We start from the raw sequence: 22,681 nt of genomic DNA, 5'->3' as shown, positions 1-22,681 counted from the left end.
CCAAATAAATAACCGCTGATGTGTTTTTTATTATTTTGAATGAATTTGAGTGGTTCAGAAATAAACGTGGCAGGTTTGTATTTTCGTAAAATGTTGGTGATTCATTAAATATGTTAGCTGTAAAAATATTAAAAATTAACTCCCCAACATTGTTATAAAACAGAAATTGGCGTTTATGTTTCTAGGGTCCTCGTTTCGTGCGCCGATCTAAAAGTATGTAAAAAATTCTACACAAAACGCCATTACAGGAACATTCGGCCACCGTTTAAGCAGTATACAATGACCTCATTGTAATCCTGTGCAAACTGAAAATCTATTTGGACGCAATCGCTTTGCGCTCATGAACGGAGAATTGTTAATAATACTGCTACATGTTCTACTTCGCGAGTGAGTGATACACGTATAAATAACAATGAAAAGTTGAGCGATGTCTTCAAAAATGCAGGCAGTGCGTTGCACTTGCATGGTATTAGAGGAGCCGCCGCTGCTAGGTAGGTACTTCATAAGTTTGGTTCCTTTCAATTTTTGCCTTTTTCTAGTAAGAACAGAAATCTCCGGTTAAACTAAAAAATCAAGTACTTAAACCCTTTTGTTCATTTCACTAGGTACTTACCTACTTTAACAGTGGCGGGTTTCTGAACGTGAAGGCCCAGTGCAGCGATTGATTTTGAACCCTCCCCCTGATAAAAAATAAAATAATAACCATAAATTCCAACTACTTACCATTTTATTTGTATAAAATTTAATCTTATTGCATTAAAAATTAAATGACTGGTTTAAACTGTGTAGAGGCCCCCTTTTAAATATTCTGACAAATTGTTAAGTACCTGGGTACCTATATTATTTAAATAAAATCATCACTGTTTTTACTTTGCGTGTCTTGCACACAAAGATTTTTTAATTACATTTACTTTTTTTGAAAAATTTGGTGGAACAGGATGAATAAAATTAATTCCTAAATAAATTCCAAATTTTAAAATCTGTTTTTTTTTTTTTTTGATATTTTATTTTTACACTGATAATAGAAGTTAGTAATTGTATAAAATTAATGAAAATGGTAAACGCAGAGACAAACCTTCTTGGTAAACGACTTTTCTTGATAGAGTCATGAATCATGATACTACAAAATATTTATGGTAGTTTTATATTAGTCTATGGTTGTTTTCATGTTGACAACATTCGTTGTGTTATGATTGTGCAAGAGAGTGTCGGGTGTTTGTCGATCTCTTCTAGAGTTTTTCTTTTGTCAATTTCTAAATTTATTAACAATCAAAATGGGCAGCATCGACAGAGCAATGCTCACTGGATTTATATGCAGACTGTGCTCCGAAATGCACAGAGTCGTAATCCACATATACGGGACGGAAGGACGGCGGCTAGACCTCTCAGAGAAAATTAATAGATATCTACCTGTCAATGTGCGTATTTTCATCATTCGGATATGTCAAAATGACATTATAAAGCGGATTAGCTGACAGCGTGTTTGTTTATTTTATTCCAGGTTTCACATTCCGACCCTTTGCCGAAAACGATCTGCAGCAACTGCCTGCAGCGACTGGAAGGTCAGCATAAACTTATGCTGCAGATAGAACGCGTTCGGAGACGTCTGAACGAACCGAGGGAAACGAGGCACACCGTCAAGAAAAAGAAACGCAATTAGTCTTCGTATCCTCGAAATATATCGTGTTAAATTATTTAACTATCCTTGCTTGTAAATACTTTAAAACCTCCGAATATAGACGTATAAAAAAGAAAGGAAATATACAGTGTAACCCGGCTGAGTCGTAATTTTTTTATAATCATTCACAAGTAGTACTGTACTACTGAAATTGGACAAATAAATAAGACGCACTGGTATATTGTTCATATTTTTTATGCATAATAGCCCGTTTACACATGCATGGATTTACTGGCGGCAGTAGTCGCGATGATAACGAACAATGCAATCGTGCTTGTTGCAAGACTGTATGCATGCACCAGAAAAGTTTAGCGGCTTCTGAATTTTCACGTGACAGTTGCAACTTGCATGACATATGCGCATGTGCAGTAGAATGATAATGGTGAACCTGTCGGAAAAAATACGAAATATACCACGCAGAGCATTTTGACGTTTACCAATTTTCACAACCTATTAAATAGCACCATACTATGACAACAACGCGTCCCGCATAGATTTAGAAAATGAGATTGACGAGACAGAGCAGTCTTGCATGTAAACAGTTATTATCGCGATAGATTAATTTACACACTATTGGCGCCAATAAATCTATGCACGTGTACAGGCGCTATAATGTTGTAAAAAGTCTTATTATATACTTGAAATAAAAATACAACGGAATAAGCACACTGACCAATGTGTCCTGTTAGTGGATTTTTAGTTACAGCTATTATTTGGGGTGGTATTAATGGATTATAGATTATGGGATTGTTCATTGCGCAGAAAATCACATTAATTAGCATCATTCGAAAAATTGTGAGAAGTGTTTCCCAAACTATATGGCCGCGACTGTTTTTTTTCTATTACCTATGTATATGAAAAATTTTCAACATATTATATTATGTGGAAAGATAAAAAAAGGTAAAGATACGGTACTCCACATCGTCAAAAAACTTGAAAAACAACCCATAATTCGGCCCCTTAGAGTCAAAGAAACGTATTTCATTTTTCTCTACTTTACAGGAGACCCCAAACAGAAGTAAATTTATATTCCACAGACATTTACAAGAAAGTGTTTGCAGAAGATATTTATTAACTTATCTTTTATCCATTGAATTTTTTGATAAGTTTCTTTGTCACTTAAGTACCAACATGTCATTTAATGTCAAGTACCATACGTAACTCAAAATTGATAGGTTTCTTTGACTCTAACTGTATCTTTACCAAAAAAAAATGATTTTGTATTATCATTTCAATTGTTTTACTTTCAATCAATGGTACTGAAATGGTACACTTATACACTTGAAATTATTATTATTATTTTAATAATATTTGTTCTGTGATAACAGCACAGTAACAAATCAGCTAATTGAATAATTAAAGAAACAATTAAATTATTACAATAATTATGTAATTCTTGTATGAAAGTATTATTAAATCATTTCTTCAATACCTATAAGAAAAAAACATGATTTCATTACGAGACTGTTACATATGTGTATAATAACATAAATCGTTGGCTCAGATAGAAACCTTTCCACATCCAGATTACAAATTATTAAGGGATTTAAAATGGTTACTGGGAGTCAGTATCTGAATATTGAGGAACACTTGGATTTGCTATACATTTATCTAAGAGATAATATTTTCATTTATGTACCCATAATCTTACAGCGTATTGCATCAATTATTATATCCCCCTGAAGATAAGATGTACCCTTATTTTGAAATACCAATTTTAAAATTAAAATAAATAGTTTTATTACAAAGATGAATGTCATACATTATTACAATAAAAAGTTGTATATTATTTATATACGTCTAATATCACTGTCAGAGTCTGACACTTCGTTTTGTCTGAACTGTGAGTCGCGTGAAATTTGTTGCTAGCATCGCCAGATTATTTTTTCAAACTATAATGTCGCATTCCAGCGGTCTGCGAAGCTCCATTTGGTAATGCGTATTTTGTGAAAGTACGTCACATCGACGTATTCGACATGTTGCAAACGAGACGAGTTTAGATGTGCGAGCCGACTAAGACGCATCCCAAATTTAAAGACTTATAGGCCATCCATGGACTGAAACCGTATGCGGTTTCGAACCGTGTGCTTATACTAGGCTAATCTTTTCTGGTAATGGAAATATTTTTCCACAAAGTATATTATAAGCATCTGATCGTATCCGTTTATACCATATTATACTTACAAATTTAGTGAAAATATATGTTCATGAACAAAAATCATAAGTTTAGTATGGCACACGGATCTAAATCGCATACGGTTTCAGTCCATGGATGGCCTCTTATAATAGGAAAAAAATGTGTCTTATAATCGATGCAATACGATATTATGTGGTTGCCAGTGGCGAAGATTTAATTAAACAATAAAACGTCCACTTTGACGTATGTATTATAAAATAATTTTATTTGTAGACAGTTATATACTTAGGTTTCGTGAATATAACTTGACAAACTGTTTTTTTCGACTATGAATCATTTACCTTAGATAGTCTTTGTCACCGGTAGTTGCATATTTTCAATCAAACAAGTCATTTGTGTGAATAAGTATGAGAGCGTGCTATTCGAGCCATGACTCTCGAATAGCCATAACTTCAAACACCATTAATTAGGTCAGCCTCTTGGCAAATACACTTACTTTTTCGTACCTAATACGAATTGTGTACATAGATTTATTTTGTTTCGCCAGGACAACATGCATTTTAAGACAGGTTTATACGGGACTTATTAATGATTAAATTGTATTGTATATTAAGACAGTAGTATCTCATTAGTGAATAATCCTCAGTATTCCTTGAAAATTTCTCATATTTATAAGTTGTAAGAGTTACTTCAAATTGGACTATATTGTGCTTTTGTACATCAAGTCACAAATGATGACAAGTTTTGGTAAAATCTTTGAATTAAATATAATTATAATATCTCGCTTTATGGCCCAGATAATATTATATTCATGGAAAGTTGGCTGTAAAATAAAATGTCGCAGTAAGAATTATCTACTTCCATACAACATCCTGACACCCACGGTGGCCGGGCGGCTTAAACGTCGGACTATCACGCCGTGGGTCTCAGGTTCGAATCCTGGGCCTGGCAAGTACACATATTGTTTTTCAATTTGTGTGTGAGTCAGGGTATGGACCTAACAGGTTGAGCAAGTGGCTGACATCCATTTCTCGTAAAAAACAAAATCTGTTAATACAAACCTCTACTCTGTGGAGGCCCATATGATCCTATTAGGATCGGATATGGTCGGAAAAAAAAAATACAACATCCATCGGAAAGTTTTTTAATGTTACATTTTATTTAAAAAAATAAATGCATTCTTTATTAACCATATTTTAAAAAAATCTTGAAATAAATACAACATTTTTATCAGATTCCAGCCAATGTTCTTTACCAATTGAGCCACCTGCTTTTTATCTAATGACGATGAAATTAACTAGTAGTAATTCAACTGAATACTCGTGAATTGAGAAAAAATAATTTAATGCATTCTTTATTAGGACAAATTCGATCCCGTAGGTAGGGTCAAAGAAATGTAACTCAATTGTTAGCAATTTTGAGTTATGTATGGTACTAGACATATATTAACGAATTACAGTGTCCAAGAGACATCAAAAAATTCGACTGATAAAAGATAGTTCAATACAAAATCTAAATTTACTTGTATTCGAGGGTTCCTGTAAAGTAGAGAAAATGAGATACGTTCTTTGACCCTAAGGGGCCGAATTTGAAGTAGTATGTTCAATCCTAGTTTGACTGAGAAAGCTCTTTAGACAAATCATGTATCGTTTGTCAAATTTTATGATGCACGTGTTCATGACTTTATTGTTTTGCATCATGTTTTGCATGTTTGCCCATTTTTTTTAATCCGTGTAACATGTGGTATAAGGTGCAATATGAATTTCGGTAGCCGAAATAGATCCTGATTCATTTGAAAGAGTTCTCAATGAAGTGTAATTCCTCCGATCGCATCATCCACTAGTGACTAGATCTACAAATACATAATGTGGCCCAATCACGTGTCGTCTGGACTCGTTTTGTAATAAATGAACTGTATGTTTTTATAATTAGTTTCTGCATTGATTTTTATTAATTAATCAATGTTTACATATTATTACATAATTTACCAAAATAAGAATTTTATTTAATTATTTGTATATACATATTGTGTTTGAATAAATATAGAAACATTAAATTATATATGTTTTTATTACTCATAGTGGTCCCACTTCTTTGGCGCGGTATCCCCCTATCACTCACCAATCTCCGTGCGTCTTTACAGATTGTGCTAACGTTTGATAGATATGTTGTAAAGGGTTTCCATAAATTATGTCACGAATTTTCACCCTCCCCCCCTTCTCCATGTTAACATTTTGTCAAAAAATCTTTAACCTCGTTCTCTAAATTATTTTATATTTTCTATTCCACCCTCATTCATATCAAAATAATATATTGAATATATTTGATTTCAGTATAATGTTATCATGGAATATTTTATTGTCCACAAAATTTGTATTTTTTGTCAATTTTGTGATGTTACACTTTCTACTAACCCCCCCACCCCCAACCGTTGGTCATATTGTATCAGACCCCTTCCTCATATTAGAATGTGATACTATACATTGGCCAGGCTAGATTGAGAAATAGTAGCATGTGCTCGAAACAAGTTTCACCATAAATCCAGTATCCACCTTAGCGTCTGTTCTGAAAGCTTAGCATGCAATCTTTATCCTATCTAATATTCGCTATTCATCAACCACATATTTTTTGACAATTATGAGCCGATCTGGATAATCCGAAGACTTAAGGTTCTACTGTACAAAAATAAATTCTCAACAAAATATAATGATTTTTTTTAATAAATAAAATTTAAAAACAACTCTACTCATACTTATATATAAAATTGCACTTGTGGAAAATTTATTAATGATATGGAACTACCTAATAGTAACACTCCGTTGCGGCTTGCTGTTAAATTATTAATTGATCATAAACCTTGTAATAATACTATATTTGGATAAATTATTTGTGGTCATCTCCGTCAATCAGTTTCTTGATCCTTACGGAATTCCTATGTATGCTTAATTTGACAGTGTGTATCTGATCAGTCTGCTCCAGAATGCTGACGTCCAGTTGTTTTAATTTCTGCAACAGGACCTGCACCTCTTGTTCTGTCAAACTGAGAAATAAAATCAAAAACACCAATATGAAACATCCATTATCATTTTGCATTTACATATTATTATTAATCTTTGGTTGATCCAAGACTTCGATCAAAGATAATTTAAATTCCATCAAATACTCTATCGATTGTATTAATGCTTTATTAACCTTTCTACGTATTTTAACTATGGATGTTGAAAAGCAATCGTCCTTGCTTAAAAAGGTGTTTTTTTAAGCCTGATAGAACTTAAAATTGTAAAAAAATACTGCAAAATAATAAAAAATAATTGTAATAAGACCACCGTGTAAACAGCACCAAACAGTGCATTTTTATGGTTTTACATCCACAAAAATCCATTACTGGAGTCAGTAGAGTCTCTTCTGGATTGGTCTCACTTCATATATGGCAATTTTGGTTATTAACAAACCCGTTAAGCCAAAAATGAGTCATTGCTAAACGAAATTTTGCACCAAGACAATGGGTCAGTTTCCAACCGCTCTAAAGCCCAATCGGCGAAAAGAATGATTTGTATGATGGTCTCTTGGCTTTAATTACTGCACCAGCTGAATCTTATACGGGTGTAAGCCGAGATCTTTGTACAAAATTTGCTACGTAGTGAACGGACAGAGCCCCAATGACCGAATGAGACCGACGACGAATCGATAAATTCTTTTCTTCCAAACTTTCATTTACAGCGGCATTCTGTATGCACATTCCTTCGACGTATTGGTGTTATTGCATCATTTAAAGCTTATGTGTTGCAAAATCAAGCCGCAGTTCGACGGATGGCTTACTTAGATGGACGATTATGTGCACAATAAAAATCACGAAGTCATCTATAAGTTGTGCGAATCGACTACTGATTTTTGAAGAGTTTGGTAGCGCTGTTCAAGCGTGACTCTATTCATGATGATTTACCAGACTATACTGATCAATGTTAAAAAGTGAGCGCAGTATCACACCTCGGTTTGACAGTTAACCCTTTCGTAAGTTGTATCTAAGCAAACACAACACCCGTTATATTGAAGGTGAAGCTGGAAACGGGGGGATAAGGTAATGATGAAATTAGCTGCATAATATTTCACATTGCAGTTTCATTTGAAGCAATTTAAACTGATAAAAGAAAGCATTCAACACAGAAACTATTATTTTTTCTATAACCTACCATTTTCACCATAAACACATTCTGGAGTAAAGTAAAAGAGCAGTTCCAGATCATTTTATGTATGGTTGAATTGGCAACTATAGAAAAATTAATATTCGCCGTGTTGGCATGCATTATAGTTGATATTATATTCCTTTGGTTACTTACTTACGTGCTATTTTATGCAATTGAGGTGCTTCAGCACTAGTTAAACGAATACAAGTGACCAAAAGTGATATAATTTAAAAAATAGTTCACCACAAACTACATCCATTATGCATGAAACAGGATTCAAACATATTAGGTAGTATATAAACTGGTTAGTATGAAAAGATTTATTCCCAAGATTGGGAGTGTTTTTTCGGCCATCTCTGATCCCAGTATTAACAGATTTTGTTTTTACGAGAAATGGATGTCAGCCGCTTGCTCAACCTATTAGGTTCATTCTCTGACTCATACACAAATTGAAAAACAATGTGTTGGGAGTGTATCCCATCAAAATATGTAGTTATTATTTTCAGAGCTACTGTTGTCATATAAATTGAATGTTTTGGCTTGACGTGTCCTTCTTCAAACACTAAACCATAGAAATATCCATATTTTTTTCGAATAGTAGATCTCATTTGCAAAATGTTACTCAACTTCACTAAGTATTCCTCAGCACCTCAATTGTTCATTTAAACGTTGATGATTCATTGTATGTATATAAAAAACTTCTTTTAGGTTTATGCTAACACTAGGGATTCCAATCCCGGGATCCCGAGCTATTTTCGATACCTATGAATCCCGGGATTGATAAACATAATCCCGAAACATTCGGGATTGATTTTATTATCAATTTTTATGGAAAATAAAATAAAAACGAAAATATAACAGAAAAAATACTTTTAATAACAAATAACTACATTAGAAATAAACTGAGTTTGAATGAAGTTTGATTTATACCCATGTGTAAGTTGCTGATTCATTTTATTTTTTCACATCTATATATATAAAAGAAAGTCGGGTTAGTTACACCATTTATAACTCGAGAACGGCTGGACCGATTTTTACGATCTTTGATTTGTTGGATTTGTCTCAGCCCCGAATAGCAAAATAACTAATAAAACATCGGAAAAATTCACGGAAAAGAAAATTATGAATAAAATTAATTTTCTCATACATTTTGACATTTTGAACAATGAGCCTCGCGCATTTGAAAATAAAAGAAAATCACAAAAAATTTAAATCCATATACAACGCCTTCTCTGATACATGACAGAAAGAATAAACAAGAAACAAACAAACAAATGAAAGGCGTTGTGTGAATTATGTATCCTTTGACAGTTGATTCAGTTCAGCCTCAGATAATCCCGAAAGACTTTGTTGTATACTCCGGCGAATTTTGGAGGAAGTTGTCCTACCTGAATCTTTTTTACTTCTTCGACAGCGTCCAAAAATAAAGCCAAGGATAAAATTACATGATCTCATTGCTGGTATTGCTCATTATTTACCTACCAATTTCAAAATCCATCCTTCGAACTTCATTCGACAATCGATCTACGTGAATAATCGAGCCGATTACCAGCTAGGTGCGCAAATAGCTATTTCGATCGTGATTTTCAAACGGTAAGTTGCCTTCGAAGATGTTCACTTTGTGAGGTTATCAAATTTGTGATTGTGTGTGCATGGATAACTGCTTCATTATGTAATTTTGAATTATGTGATTAATTTTCCAGTGTTTATCATTTGATGATTCGTCAAAATGCTGACAACTATTTGCTGCGATTTCGTCGATTGCTTAAAATCGAGACGGAGCGCCTCACTTTCATTCGGTTGAACTAAGCCAAGCTGCGATCGGAGGAGTATATTCATTTACGCGATGCAATCAGCACCAAAGGAGATGCAGCTAATGTTGGTCGATTGACTAATCTATCGGCGATGTACATTGGCAGCCCGCGTCATATGCATGAATATGCGCAAGATGCAATGACATATGTTCGTCATTACGGTCGTCCAGATCTATTCATCACCTTTACATGAAATCCGAAATGAATAGAAATTGTTCAACTGCTACTCCCCGGACAAACATCAAGTGATCGGCACGACATCACCGCACGTGTCTTCAAACAAAAAATCCTGTCGTTGATGAACTACATTGTTAAGCATCGCGTCTTTGGGAAACTCGATGCTGGATGTATTCGATTGAATGACAAAAACGAAGCTTGCCGCATGCACACATTTTTATTTGGTTAGTCGAAAGAATTCGACCAGACCAAAAAGATGACATCATATGTGCCGAGATTCCTGATCCCGAAACCGATCCATACCTGCATGATGTTGTAATTACTTACATGATTCATGGACAGTGTGGCGCCATCAACCCCCAATCACCGTGCATGGTCGACTGCAAGTGTTCCAAGCGTTATCCATGAAGTTTAACGGCGGAGACTATCACTGCCAATGATGGTTATCCACTGTATCGGCGTCGATCACCCAATGATAACGGTAGAACTATCACAACGAAAATGAAGTGAAACGATATCGTGGTCGACAACACTTGGATTGTTCCGTATTCGCCACTTTTTTTCAAAACATTCAAGGCGCATTGCAACGTGGAGTTTTGCAATTCAGTGAAGTCCATCAAATACATCTGAAAATATGTCACCAAAGGCAGCGATATTGTAGTTTTTGGCGTTCAAACTCCCAATACCAATGATGAAATTACGCACTATCAAGTTGGTCGATATGTGAGCTGCAATGAAGCGATTTGGCGTATTCTCTCATTCCCCATTCATGAACGTCATCCCACTGCTGTACATTTGGCGGTGCATCTGGAGAATGGTCAACAAGTTTATTTCAACGCATCGAATGTTGCTCAACGTGTTGAAATATCTCCAGCGCCAACATTGACCAATTTCTTTTTGATTTGCCAAACCGATCGGTTTGCACGAACGTTGTTCTACTCTGAGATGCCACGTTATTACACTTGGAATGCTTCATCGAAGAAATTTCAACGTCGGAAGCAAGGCGATGCGGTTCCTGATCATCCGGATGTGCATTCTACTAATGCTCTTGGTCGCATTTACACAGTTCATCCGAAGAATGGCGAATGATTCTACTTGCGGTTGTTGCTGGTAAATGTTCGTGGGCCGACATCATTTGAATCACTTCGAACTGTCAATGGTGTAGTGTGCCCAACATTTCATGCTGCATGTCAAAAGCTCAATTTGCTTGAAAATGATACTCATTGGGACATGACAATCGCTAAAGTATTTGTTTCTGCATCTCCAAGTCAGATACGCACATTATTTGCTATCATTATTTCGACATGCTCCCCATCGAATCCACCTAAACTGTAGAACAACTACAAGGATGACATGTCAAAAGACATTTTATATAGAATTCGTGTCATTTCAGGGAATCCTGATCTCGAGATGAATAAGGAGATACATAACCAGGTTTTCCTTTTGATCGAAGACATTTGTTACCTCATGTGCGGCAGTTTGTTAGTCAAGTTAGGAATGCCAATGCCACATCGTGGAGTGAATTACGCTTTCAATCTAGAATTGGAACGTGAACGTGAAAATGATCGAGATGCATTGAACTAATTAGTTCGAACGAATGTACCAATTGAACCCCCAACAGAAGGTAGTGCACGATACGTTAATGAAGGCAATTGATGATGGAAATGGTGGCTTATTTTTCCTCGATGCGCCCAGTGGAACTGGGAAGATATTCCTCATGTCATTGATTTTGGCCACTATTCGTGCGAGATCCGAAGTTGCTGTAGCAGTTGCTTCTTCCGGGATAGCGGCCACGTTGCTAAAAGGATGCCGAATGGCTCATTCAGCGTTGAAAATGCCGTTAAACCTTCAAACAACTGAAAAACCGATATGCAATATTGCGAAACATTCAGCAATGGCCAAAGTTTTAGTAGCAAGTAAAATCATCACCTGGGATGAATGTAGAATGGCGCACAAACGCGTATTGTGAGAGATGTTTTGGAGGCGCAATGATTCTACTATCTGGCGATTTCCGCCAAACACTACCAGTCATTCCAAGATCGACTGCTGCCTATGAAATAAATGATTGCCTCAAATCATTGACTCTGTGGCGTTATGTGAAGAACCTTCAGCTGACGACAAACATGCGAGTTACATTGCTAAGCGATCCATCTGCCGAAGATTTCTCTAAGCAATTTTTGACTATCGGTAACGGCCGTGTTCCTGTCGACGAATCGAACGGATTGATTTCGTTTCCGCTGAATTTTTGCAATTTCGTGTCAACAATTGGTTGAGTGAACGAGCAATTCTTGCGGCAAAGAACAAAGATGTGGATCACTTAAACTTCACAATTCAAAATGAAATCGTTGGTCTACTGCATTCCTTCAAATCTATCGACTGTGTAAGTGCTCGGCCGTAGTAATTTGCGGGCGCGGTGCGGCGGCGTCTTGCGAAACTCAAACGTATAGCCATGTGTATTATGCCCGAAAAAAGACACTGTCTACGAACATTTTACACACGGTTATACGTTTGAGTTTCGCAAGATGCCGGCGCGCCACCCCCGCGCGACCACTACGTTCTTGCACTAACAAACGAAGACGAAGCAACCAACTAGCCAACTGAATTTTTAAACTCATTGGATCTTCCTGGCTTGCCACCGCACAATTTACAACTGAAGGTTGGCTCTGTAGTCATCATGCTTCGAAATCTGAACCAACCAAAACTATGTAATCCATTTCATTTTGATTTCATTTTGACACATTTATTGAACTTAATTCATTTTGAATATTTATTTTAACTTAATAAAAAAATGAATTTAATTCAGCTAATAAGTTAACACAAGATTATTGATTCTGAGGCGGTACGAAGTTCGCCGGGTCAGCTAGTAAATTAATAAAAATGAGAAAGATTGGAAAAAACAATGCTTCGCACTATTAACAAAGTAATTTCAGCATGATCTCAAACGTTTTACGGCAGTTTCATATTTGGCTGACTAATTAGATTTATGAAGTAGAAAGGCCATAAGTACACCATGATTTGCTTTACTATTTTAAATCTCGCTAACCCGTTCATCAAGTCTTTACTATCAGAAACAGCAATCTCATATTAAATTCACATTATTATCAATATTACAATATTATTTAATCCATTAAACTTATGTATTTCCAAGATTTAACGTATACAATATTAACAATAAATGTCTTTAATAGTATAAATTATACTAGATTTATTTTTGACCGATTTTATCAATGTTATTAGTAAGTATAAAAATTTTATATTAACAATGGAAAAAAATGCCAATCCCAGAATCCCGGGATTGTCAAATTGTAATCCCGAAATCCCGGGATCAAAATTTTGGATTGGATTGGATTCCCTAGCTAACACTGATATGCAATTTAATCGCAAGGTGGTCTGGGCAGATTCCATGGGTGAAATTAATACGAATGAATCTGCAATATGAAATGGCTTACAGATAATCTAAGTCTAATCAACTCTGGTAACCGTCTTTTCAACCAGTTTTATAATACCTAAATATAATCTCTATCTTCATAGAAGGAACATCTTTGAGAATAATATGTAAGTAATTTTGTGAACGTGATTACCCTTGCTGATAAGTCAGTGCCGTAGCTGAATTCTGGTAGGAGTCCCTCCAGAGCATCAGCTCTTGCCTCATCACCTCGACGTCTTCTTGTACGTGATCCATGAGCACGCCGATCGGATTGGCCGCCCTCGAAAGAGATTGAAGCCCCACCTTGATGCTGTCCACTTCTTTGTAGAGGGCTTCTCTTTCTCTCCTGGCACCATATTCCCATTCCTATAATAAATTAAATAGTGATACCTATTTGCTAAAGTGAAACTTTTTTACACTAAAATCATGAAAATTTCCTGAAGAGTGAATCCCGCTGAGCTGTGATGAAAAATTGTCATGATTTTCTCAAGCCATAGGTAAAATAAAGGTAGCAGGCGAGATTAATCCAGAGAACTTTCAATTAACAAGCACAAACATTGTCGATTGCTCTATTCCAGCCATTGGCTGTCACAATTTTGTCAATTCTGACCTTAAAATTAAAACATATAATGACATAATATTGACGGAAGTTTTTACAAATGGCATAATCTCGATATACGAAGATTTTAATTGGCCGGCACTTTCAACGGATTCGACAAACATGGACCTTCTGCTGTGCAGTTACATCAACAAGCCTTTTTGACTACATTGATGGGTAAGTTGTGGAACTGTTCTATAAATACATTCATGCGGTAGTTAAGTCAACCAATTAGTAAGTTCAGAAACATGTTACTCACAATTTCAGTTTTAGCGTTATCATCGTGGACTAATTTCTTCTGGGTGTCTAGGATTTGTTGAACAAGGTGACCGTGCCCACTGCTGATCTCCTCCGAGTTAAAAGTGTTTGCCTCGACCACGTTCGTTTCCAAGGTGTCCTGGATCACTACTAGACTCTCCTCGTCATGCTGAAACATTTCAAACACCATCAGAAGTATTGTGATATAAAATTGAAATAATCTCCCATAAAATATTAAACTACCATTATATTATTTCCTGGATGGATGATTTCGCTCAACATATTGGGTCCTTGGATCTAAGCGCACATGTTGATTGAAAGAGCAGCGTGTTCGAATTAATAAACCGTATAAGTACTATCGAGGAGACAAAAGTGTTAGAGTTAGACCATGCAGATTCTCGTCATATCTGAAGATGCAACGGATGCCTTGACAGAGTCTCAACTTGGCCTACCTATTCTTCAAGCCATCTGGACTCTGGTATTATCTAAGACTACTAAATATCATCCACATGGTGCATACGGCAGACCTACAGGACGCTAGCCTAACTTGTGAAAACAGGAGAGTGACCGAGATTCTTCGAAATGCACCATGGTATCAAAAAATAAGAAGTAAAGAAAAAGGAATTATTAAATCATACCTCTTGTTGATTATCATAGTTTTCTATGATTACATTAACTTTACCGACGGTTGTCGGCTCTGCAGTCTTGATGATGACATCTGTCGCTCGCTCTCTTAAGCGTGGAGCTCCCGGTCTAGCGGAAGATGGTCTCACACTCGGAGGACGTAATAGATTTCTTGATTTCGCACTTCTGATGCTCTCGGAGTCATTTGAAGATCTAGATAATTTTTGGTCAATACTTTCATCATCACTTTTCTTCTCCGCGCTTTTGGATTTCTTCAAAATCTCCACCCTTTCAATTTTCCTTCCGGACCGGACCGCTCTGTCATTGACCTTCTCCTCTTTTTTATCAGGAATAATAAGATTCGGTATGAATTTTTTTTCACCAATTCCATTAGCCAAACTTTCATTTGGCACAAGGCCCGTAACCTGTTCAATATTATCTTGTTTTGTTTCGGAATCTACTTCATTCTTTTCACTGTCGGTAATTATAATTTCCTGCCGTTCCTGAATCTCTTGTTTTATTTCTGGATCAATTTGTGACGCATCTTCCGCGATGTCATCGATTTTGTTGGAATCATTACCTAAACTTACATCATCAGCAACGGAATCAATTGGACCCAAAGTTCTTTCTAAAGAATCTGCAGTAATCATATTTGTCGTCTTCTCTACGTTGCCTGTTTCTGCTGAATTAATATTACTTTTTAAATTGTTTTCATTTTCAGGTATTTCCGTCTCAATCTTAATTTCGTCAGTTTGAAAGTCGACTGTGGCTACCGGGTCATTTTCTCTACTACTATTATTTTTATCATTTCTTTTAGTCGGCAAGGTTTTTGATTTATTATGCAATGAATCTAAATCCCCTTTCTTTTCTTTTTTTGCTAATTCACCTTTTTTAATAGGGTTTGATTTCTTATCTTTTGGGTCTGTCTTAGTTTTCGATTTCTCCTTAGGGCTTTTATCTCGTTTAGGATTAGCAACTTCTCTGCGAGGTCTCTCTTGCTTGACGTTTAAAGTACTTTTGCTGCTAGTTTTACTGTTTTCTGTATTTTTAATTTTCCGAGAAGACACAATCGTTTTCCCGCTTTTATCTTTTATAATCAACACGGCCTCTTTACTGCTGAGATTTTGTTGAAGCGCTTTTCCAATTTGTTGCAACAGTTCATTTGTTTTTTCCGGCTCTTGCCCTGCGATTATTTTTGAGGGCCTCACGGTCAGTGATGAATTTGTAACCATATCTGGAAATGTTAAATTCATGATTTTTCTGTTAAATGGTACCTACATACCTTAATAATAATAATTTTAATAAATAGTTACAAAGTGAATTGCTACTTACTGACTACCTCTATTACTTTCTGCAAGAAAGCAATTTTCTTCTCGCGGTCCTTAACATTCTCTGATATTAATTCATCTTCAGTAAATAGTTCGTCGAAAAATCCTGTATTTTTGATTATCTGGAATTTCATAATATTGTGTAGGTATTAGTTATGTTCAATACTTTTCTGAGGTAATTCTTGGTTAAAGGACAAATTGCAAAATATACTACTTTGACTAAAATTCATATTGAATAGACGTGGTATTAAATAGTGATACCTACCTATCTATATTAAAGTTATACAAATTGGCAGTTAAGTAGTTGAGCCGATATAAGACTAGTCGCCGAATAAATAAATTTGAATGTGTATAATACTATTAAGTATAAAAAATTTAAATCAAGCATTTTACTGTAATCGTTTTAATATTATATTGATTCGTTAATTAACTGTTTAAAAAACATAAATTAACTATAAAAATATCAAAATGATAAGAAAAGTGCAAAAAGATATTCTTATTGTTTTATACTTTCTTACCGCAGTCACAATATCATGAAGAAACCTGAATGGTGGTTTTCTTAAAAGTTTTTCAGATAATGGCGGCTTTTTGACAAATTTTCCTAAACTTTCTTGGGTAGATTTTATGATTTCTACACTCATATTGTCAGACATTATTTGGACAAAGGTATTTTTCTATCTAGAACATGCTTCATTGAATGAAATAGTTTATTATTTGCAATGTTTACATTATGCGTTGCTATGGCTACGACATGCCATACAATACTGTGTATTTAGTTGACTCAGCTGAATTTAATTGAAATTGACTATTAATAGAGACAGAAAGTTATTTTGATCGAAAAATTTAGATGTACCTACTCAGCTCAATGTACCTAGCTGCTATTCAATATATTATTTTTTTGTAATGGAAGAAAGGTCAAATTAAAAATATAGTCCAAATTCACAAAAATAGTGCGTATATACCTAATTGAAAATCATAAAAGTATTTTATAGATCCATTATTTTTATCACAAAAATCGTTACATTTATTATTAAGTTGTTTATAAAATATGGTTTATCGTTTGTTTGTTATCGCGTTTGGTTTTTAGGATGTCACCGAGAATCACTGGATGTCTCATTCTTTCCTCGATGTTTTGGTGTCATTGAAGAGGCCATTCTCAAGAGAATTATGATGTGAGATACTATTTTATAACATAAACATTAGTTGAAAATATGTGAAGACATACCTACCTGCCTATCTACAAAATAGATCGAGAATGTAGATAGGACTATCATGATTTATGGATTATTAAATTACTAAATATTACAGATATAAATTGGTTAGTTGTTAATAATTTTATGTTGTTAAGATTTTTTAAATTATAATAGTATACCTACCTACCTAATTTTATTTTAGACTGTTGTTTTAATTTAACATCCTTTTACCATAGACAAAACATGACACATTGCACTAGCAGACTAAAGAGTAGCATAGATAACATAGTAGGTCGATGGCCAAATAATAGCTGTCAAACCGCTTACAAATTGAGTGGTGCGTTGTGCTTTTACAGTCTATCGATACAAATTTTGCAAATGAATGTCGCGAGAGGAAAGTGATACCGACTCCGCAACTGAATCCACCGCTCTAATGGATGCCCACGTCGGTGAATCGCGCCCGGACAGGGACGTGTCCGAGAGGAACGCCCGCAAGCGCCGCGGCAGATCCGACCCGGAGCTCAGCACCTACGGAGTGAGTACACAATTTCTTATCAACAGATAGCCTTTGACATCTGCGGTCAACATTTATCTGTAACAAACGGGACGTAACGCAAATGTTGGTGTTAAATACTGCAACACTTGAGAGGAAAATACGTGTTTGGGAGGCAATTTTCTTTTGTAGAAAAGTGGGCGGAATTTCCGATTATATCGACTAACCTCTTGGAAACATAGACGTAAGTCGAAATAATACATACTGTTTAATATTGTATTAAAACTTATTGCTCACACCCACGGTGGCCGCGCGGCTTAAGCGTTGGGTGTCACGCCATGGGTTCGAATCCTGGGTCTGGCAAGTACACATTGTTTTTCAATTTGTGTGTGAGTCAGGGTATGGACCTAATAGGTTGAGCAAGTGGCTGACATCCGTTTCTCGTAAAAAACAAAAAAATACAAACCTCTACTCTGTGGAGGCCCATATGATCCTATTAGGATCGGACATGGTCGGAAAAAAAACTTATTGCTTCCATTTTTTAAATTTGCAGTAAGTAAATAATTAAATGTAAAATAATTAGTTATTTGGGCCCTCCGACTTAATGTTCATGACCTTTATTTTGCATTAGATGCTGATTTAAACTTATAATTCTTAGGTGAAAGCTTTTTTCAATAAAAAAACCGGTACAAGTTGGTTATGGGGAAGCCAGGCCAGAACCGCGCTAATTGTCATGGCCAATTTTGGCAAAATTCAAGAATGAAAACCTAACCTAAAATAACCCAACCTAAAAAATAATCCAGTATATTGGCTATTTTCAAAATGTGTTTGCCTCTGGCTTCCCCATTACCGACGTGTACTAAAAAACCCAATGTTCAATTTTTTGTAAATTCAGTAAGTACCTACTAGGTATCAACACAATTTATAATTTGTTATTATTGTTTTTTTCAAGATATTTTTACTACGATTTATAGATATTCAACCATATTAGAGTGCGAAAATTATAAGTTGAAGTGTCATGGCCGTCGTCGTGGCGCTGCGATATATTATGAAAGGATTGTCGGTATTGTTAGTTTTTGAAACGGCCACGTGTCACGTTAAACTTGCCGCAGTCTAGTATAAAACGTTTTAAAACATTACATTGGATTCAATAATATTTTGTATAATAGTCATAAAAAATGAGTGCTGTGATCACAGGCTATTGAATTGATATGTTGGTAATTGTGCCGCAGATGCCCGCGTGAGCTTTTATACATATTTTTTAAAACAGTGTATTCCATGTCGACAATTATTATATTAAATACCTTTTTCTGTCGGCGCAGATGCTTTTCGATCCAATAATTGTTAATTTTAAATTAGAAATTTTCATACATTTTGATGCATCATTATCACAAACAAAGATTATATTAGGTTGGGGTAGGTTAGGTTATGTTAGGTTAGGTTTGGTTTAGTCTAAAAATAAAGTTATAAAATCTCATGCAGGCATCTGCAGCATTTTACCGATACTTTTTGTTTGGCTCTCAATTCTCCGACATGTAGATTATTAGTAGCAACCACATAGTATCTTCTTATCGTGCCATCTCCTAATGGAGGTTGGTACACCAGCAGGGCGATGTTTGCCTTATCATCTGCTACAGCTACACGAAACAGTTAAGTGGAGCTGCCCTCGTATCAATCATGAAGGTTCTTAAGCAATTGTCTTCTGCTACATTTACTATTGACAAGTTCCTCCTGAGTGATTCCTATACATTAATTTTGTCCTCTCATAATGTGGATGAAGTACTGTAGTTTTTTGGTTTTGATACTATGCAGAACTTTAACCTTTCCTATTCTATTGAGAACATCAACATTCATCACCCAGTTAGTTAAAACCCTACAAAGTTTCCTACATATTTAAAAAGATAAATTCAAATTTAAGTATTTTAATACCTAATAATAAAAAAAAAAAATTTAATTAAACATTAAACTAATTATTATAATATAAAAGTTGTAGCAGTTTTAGCAAACTAATGTCAAATTTAGTACAAAATTTAATACTTTTAAAAATTGATAAGTAATTATTAATTTATTGGTTTGTGTTTTATTGTGTATAATTGTTCCACTTCTATATTATATAAATGTAAATTGTCACTCAGATTCAGATCACTCAGACCGTCACCAGATGGCTGAAATAGCGCAATTGGCAACATGCGTGTTTCGTAATTTTCCCCAAGAATTTTCATGTATCACATGTAAAGATGCACTTCAATGACAATATTACAAAAAAAAATTTTTAGAACATTCCGTAATCCTGTCATTTTCAAGTAGTTCTGGTCCAAGATTTTTAAGATTTAGAATAAGGGTTCCGGTTTCTCAGTATTTAAGGAGTTCTCATGGTTCCATGGTTTGGTCCCGATTAAATCTTCTGTTCAATACATACAATATTAAAATAGTCTTCAGGTTTTAACACGTGTTGGTCTAATAGTTGCGTAATTCAATTAATTCCAGACTGATAGCGCCCCGCCTGCATGTGCCCGCCCGGGCTCCGCCGACTGGGTGGAGAGACCGCACGAGAGGGACATGGCTTACGAAGAACAAGAAGAAGAACTGAGATACGGGGCGAAACATGTCATCAAACTGTTTGTTCCCGTCTCTCTCTGCATGCTAGTCGTCGTCGCTACTCTCAGTTCAACTACATTTTACACCACCAAAGATGCATACTTGTAAGTATTAATTTTCTTGTGAAAGTCAATCACTGATCATTTTCCTAAAATTGTTGAAGAAAATCTTCTTTTTCTCTATTATATTATGTAGGTATAGTTTAAAAGCACCAAAGCCATACAGCCTACAGCTTTTTATCCTCATCAAACTTTAGGATTCGTGATTGTGTACATATTGATGATGACTCATGGCCCTTGGTCATGGGTCTGGAGAGAAGAAAAAACATTAAAAAGGCGATTATACAGAGGTTTCACCTTCGAATTGACAGAATAAATTTTAAAATAATTAATATGTATACGGATAAAGACAGAGTTGGATGCTCTCTCTTGACTCTTGCTGTAGGGAGTGTATTAATTGTAGTGATTAGTAGCGAAGGGTAAAGGTAGACTGCTAAGATCTGCCATAAATAATTCACACTAAACATTATTAGTCATATATATTTGTTTTTGTTGACCTAAGATGACAATTTACAGATGGTGTTGGTTAGTTTTTAAAAATGAATTAAACCCTGCCCAAGCCAAACCATAATAGTTTTAGTATAATTTGGGCGATACGACAAAATTATGCACACTTTTTCATTCATACTTATTTGTTTTCGTTGGATTAAGAATACGTATTACACATATTGTTAAGCCCTGCCTAAACCAAACTATAATAGATAAAAATATTATTCCATCTATGAAATATCCAAAGTTATGTATGATTTAATTGCATTATTTTAGTTATTTTATAGATAAACAAATATTTTTTGACTATTATCTACCATGACTTTAGTCAAGGTTGAATTGAATTTTAAAAACTAACAAACACTATCTACACATTGTAGCCCTACTTCAATGCCTACTTCAATGGAAACAAATACATTTGACTAACAAAGTTTAGTGTGCACTATTTATCTCGCAACTTAACAGCCCACCTGCACCCCTCGCCACTGGTACTGATATAACCTTTCCATTGAAATAGAGTGAATTATAACTTGCAGTTATAATGTGCAGTTTTTATTTTTATGTATTTTTCATTTTTATTAGATTTTGAATGACATTTAAAAAGTCTTCTTGAATATGTTACAGAATAATTCAATATGCAATTTCTCAGACTTTTACCCAAGTATTACGTAGTATACTTAATTCAATAGATTTGTTTTTAACCTAATATTACAAATTATCATTATTATTTATTTTACAACAAGACATTTCGGCTTGCCACTTATGGATGTAATATGTTACAACCAGTGGCGGCCGGTGATTTTTTGGATTGTAATTTTTGAGGGTGCGCTGGAAACTTATTGAAAAATGAAATCAATTCGGCGTTGTTTTTGATTTGACAAAAGGTTATTGACATTTGGGAAATTACTTTTATATTTTATATTTTTAATAAAAAATGATGCGAGTTACTTAAATCTTTATTGGATTAGTTTTAAGAAACGATTGTATCTCTTATAGTAGATAAATACCTCTTACTTTTAACGGAAGCCATCTAATTCTATATAAGTACATTAGGGATCTTTAGCAGTTTGTACACTGTATGAATAATGATTATAATGAAACTGCACTTTGCGAAATAGTATTAAGATTTATTAGCTCATCACTAGAATTCATGAATTAATAATTTTCTATGTTATAAATAACCGACATCATTTCGCGTTTAGTCAACACACAGGATAATGAAATATTATTTTTCCAGAAATGCGGTAGGTAGCAAAATTATTTTTATCTTCACTGATTTAAATTGGAGTATACATAAATCAAAATATCTTACCGAAATTGTATTTCACCGATTTTAAATTTATAAAATAATGAATTCTATTGTTTTTAGTTTTACATACATTTTACATACGAGATTGCTAAATATGATACTAAACATAATTTGACCGTGAACAGTAAGCAACAGCGACTATAATAACAAACGATAATTCAAACCTATAATTGCTCTCTACTCAGACCAATATGATGTCATTTTACCCGGTCGGCGCACGATATACTGGAACTTACGCATGGCGAAAACTATTAGCACGGTTAAAGTTGTTTTTTAATGGCTTTAGTTCATACTAAGCTGTGGGTTCATTTTAAG

General features: G+C 34.8%; 3 protein-coding genes across 8 annotated transcripts in view; 2 read left to right on the top strand and 1 right to left on the bottom strand.

The window, feature by feature from the left end:
* The first annotated feature begins 1,184 nt into the window (after positions 1-1,184).
* On the top strand, positions 1,185-3,423 carry LOC147071029 (uncharacterized). The gene is made up of 2 exons (XM_085948439.1): positions 1,185-1,418; positions 1,502-3,423. The coding sequence occupies exons 1-2, from the start codon at positions 1,275-1,277 to the stop codon at positions 1,658-1,660; spliced, it is 303 nt and encodes a 100-aa protein (XP_085804565.1). The 5' UTR covers positions 1,185-1,274; the 3' UTR covers positions 1,661-3,423.
* Positions 3,424-6,518: 3,095 nt separating this feature from the next.
* IFT54 (intraflagellar transport 54) lies at positions 6,519-17,955 on the bottom strand. Of its 4 annotated transcripts, XM_085948422.1 has the most exons (7): positions 17,746-17,769; positions 16,744-16,903; positions 16,230-16,347; positions 14,912-16,131; positions 14,275-14,442; positions 13,572-13,783; positions 6,519-6,855 (listed from the first exon to the last, which is right to left on the bottom strand). In XM_085948422.1, exons 2-7 carry the CDS (start codon positions 16,876-16,878, stop codon positions 6,699-6,701), a joined length of 2,010 nt encoding a protein of 669 aa, XP_085804548.1. In that variant the 5' UTR covers positions 16,879-16,903; positions 17,746-17,769; the 3' UTR covers positions 6,519-6,698. The 4 variants fall into 4 exon arrangements, with proteins under 4 accessions (XP_085804548.1, XP_085804550.1, XP_085804549.1 ...); XM_085948424.1 differs by lacking the exon at positions 16,744-16,903 and having other exon boundaries at positions 17,602-17,955; XM_085948423.1 differs by lacking the exon at positions 16,744-16,903 and having other exon boundaries at positions 17,606-17,955.
* The window catches only part of Psn (presenilin), a 19,419-nt gene continuing 14,432 nt past the window's right edge, over positions 17,695-22,681 (top strand). For 2 of the 3 annotated variants that reach the window (XM_085948427.1, XM_085948426.1), the window contains exons 1-2: positions 17,695-17,953; positions 20,399-20,613. In XM_085948427.1, the coding sequence (XP_085804553.1) occupies positions 17,801-17,953; positions 20,399-20,613 (368 nt within the window). In that variant the 5' untranslated portion in view covers positions 17,695-17,800. Of the gene's footprint in view, positions 17,954-18,050; positions 18,156-20,398; positions 20,614-22,681 lie in introns of those variants that run through there. The other variant, XM_085948428.1, reaches the window with a different exon arrangement.

The sequence above is a fragment of the Rhyacophila brunnea genome, unplaced genomic scaffold (assembly GCF_057557595.1).
Source record: "Rhyacophila brunnea isolate RB1 unplaced genomic scaffold, BYU_Rbru_1.0 scaffold_20, whole genome shotgun sequence".
Classification (NCBI taxonomy): domain Eukaryota; kingdom Metazoa; phylum Arthropoda; class Insecta; order Trichoptera; family Rhyacophilidae; genus Rhyacophila; species Rhyacophila brunnea.
This window is presented reverse-complemented; position numbering and strand designations above follow the sequence as displayed.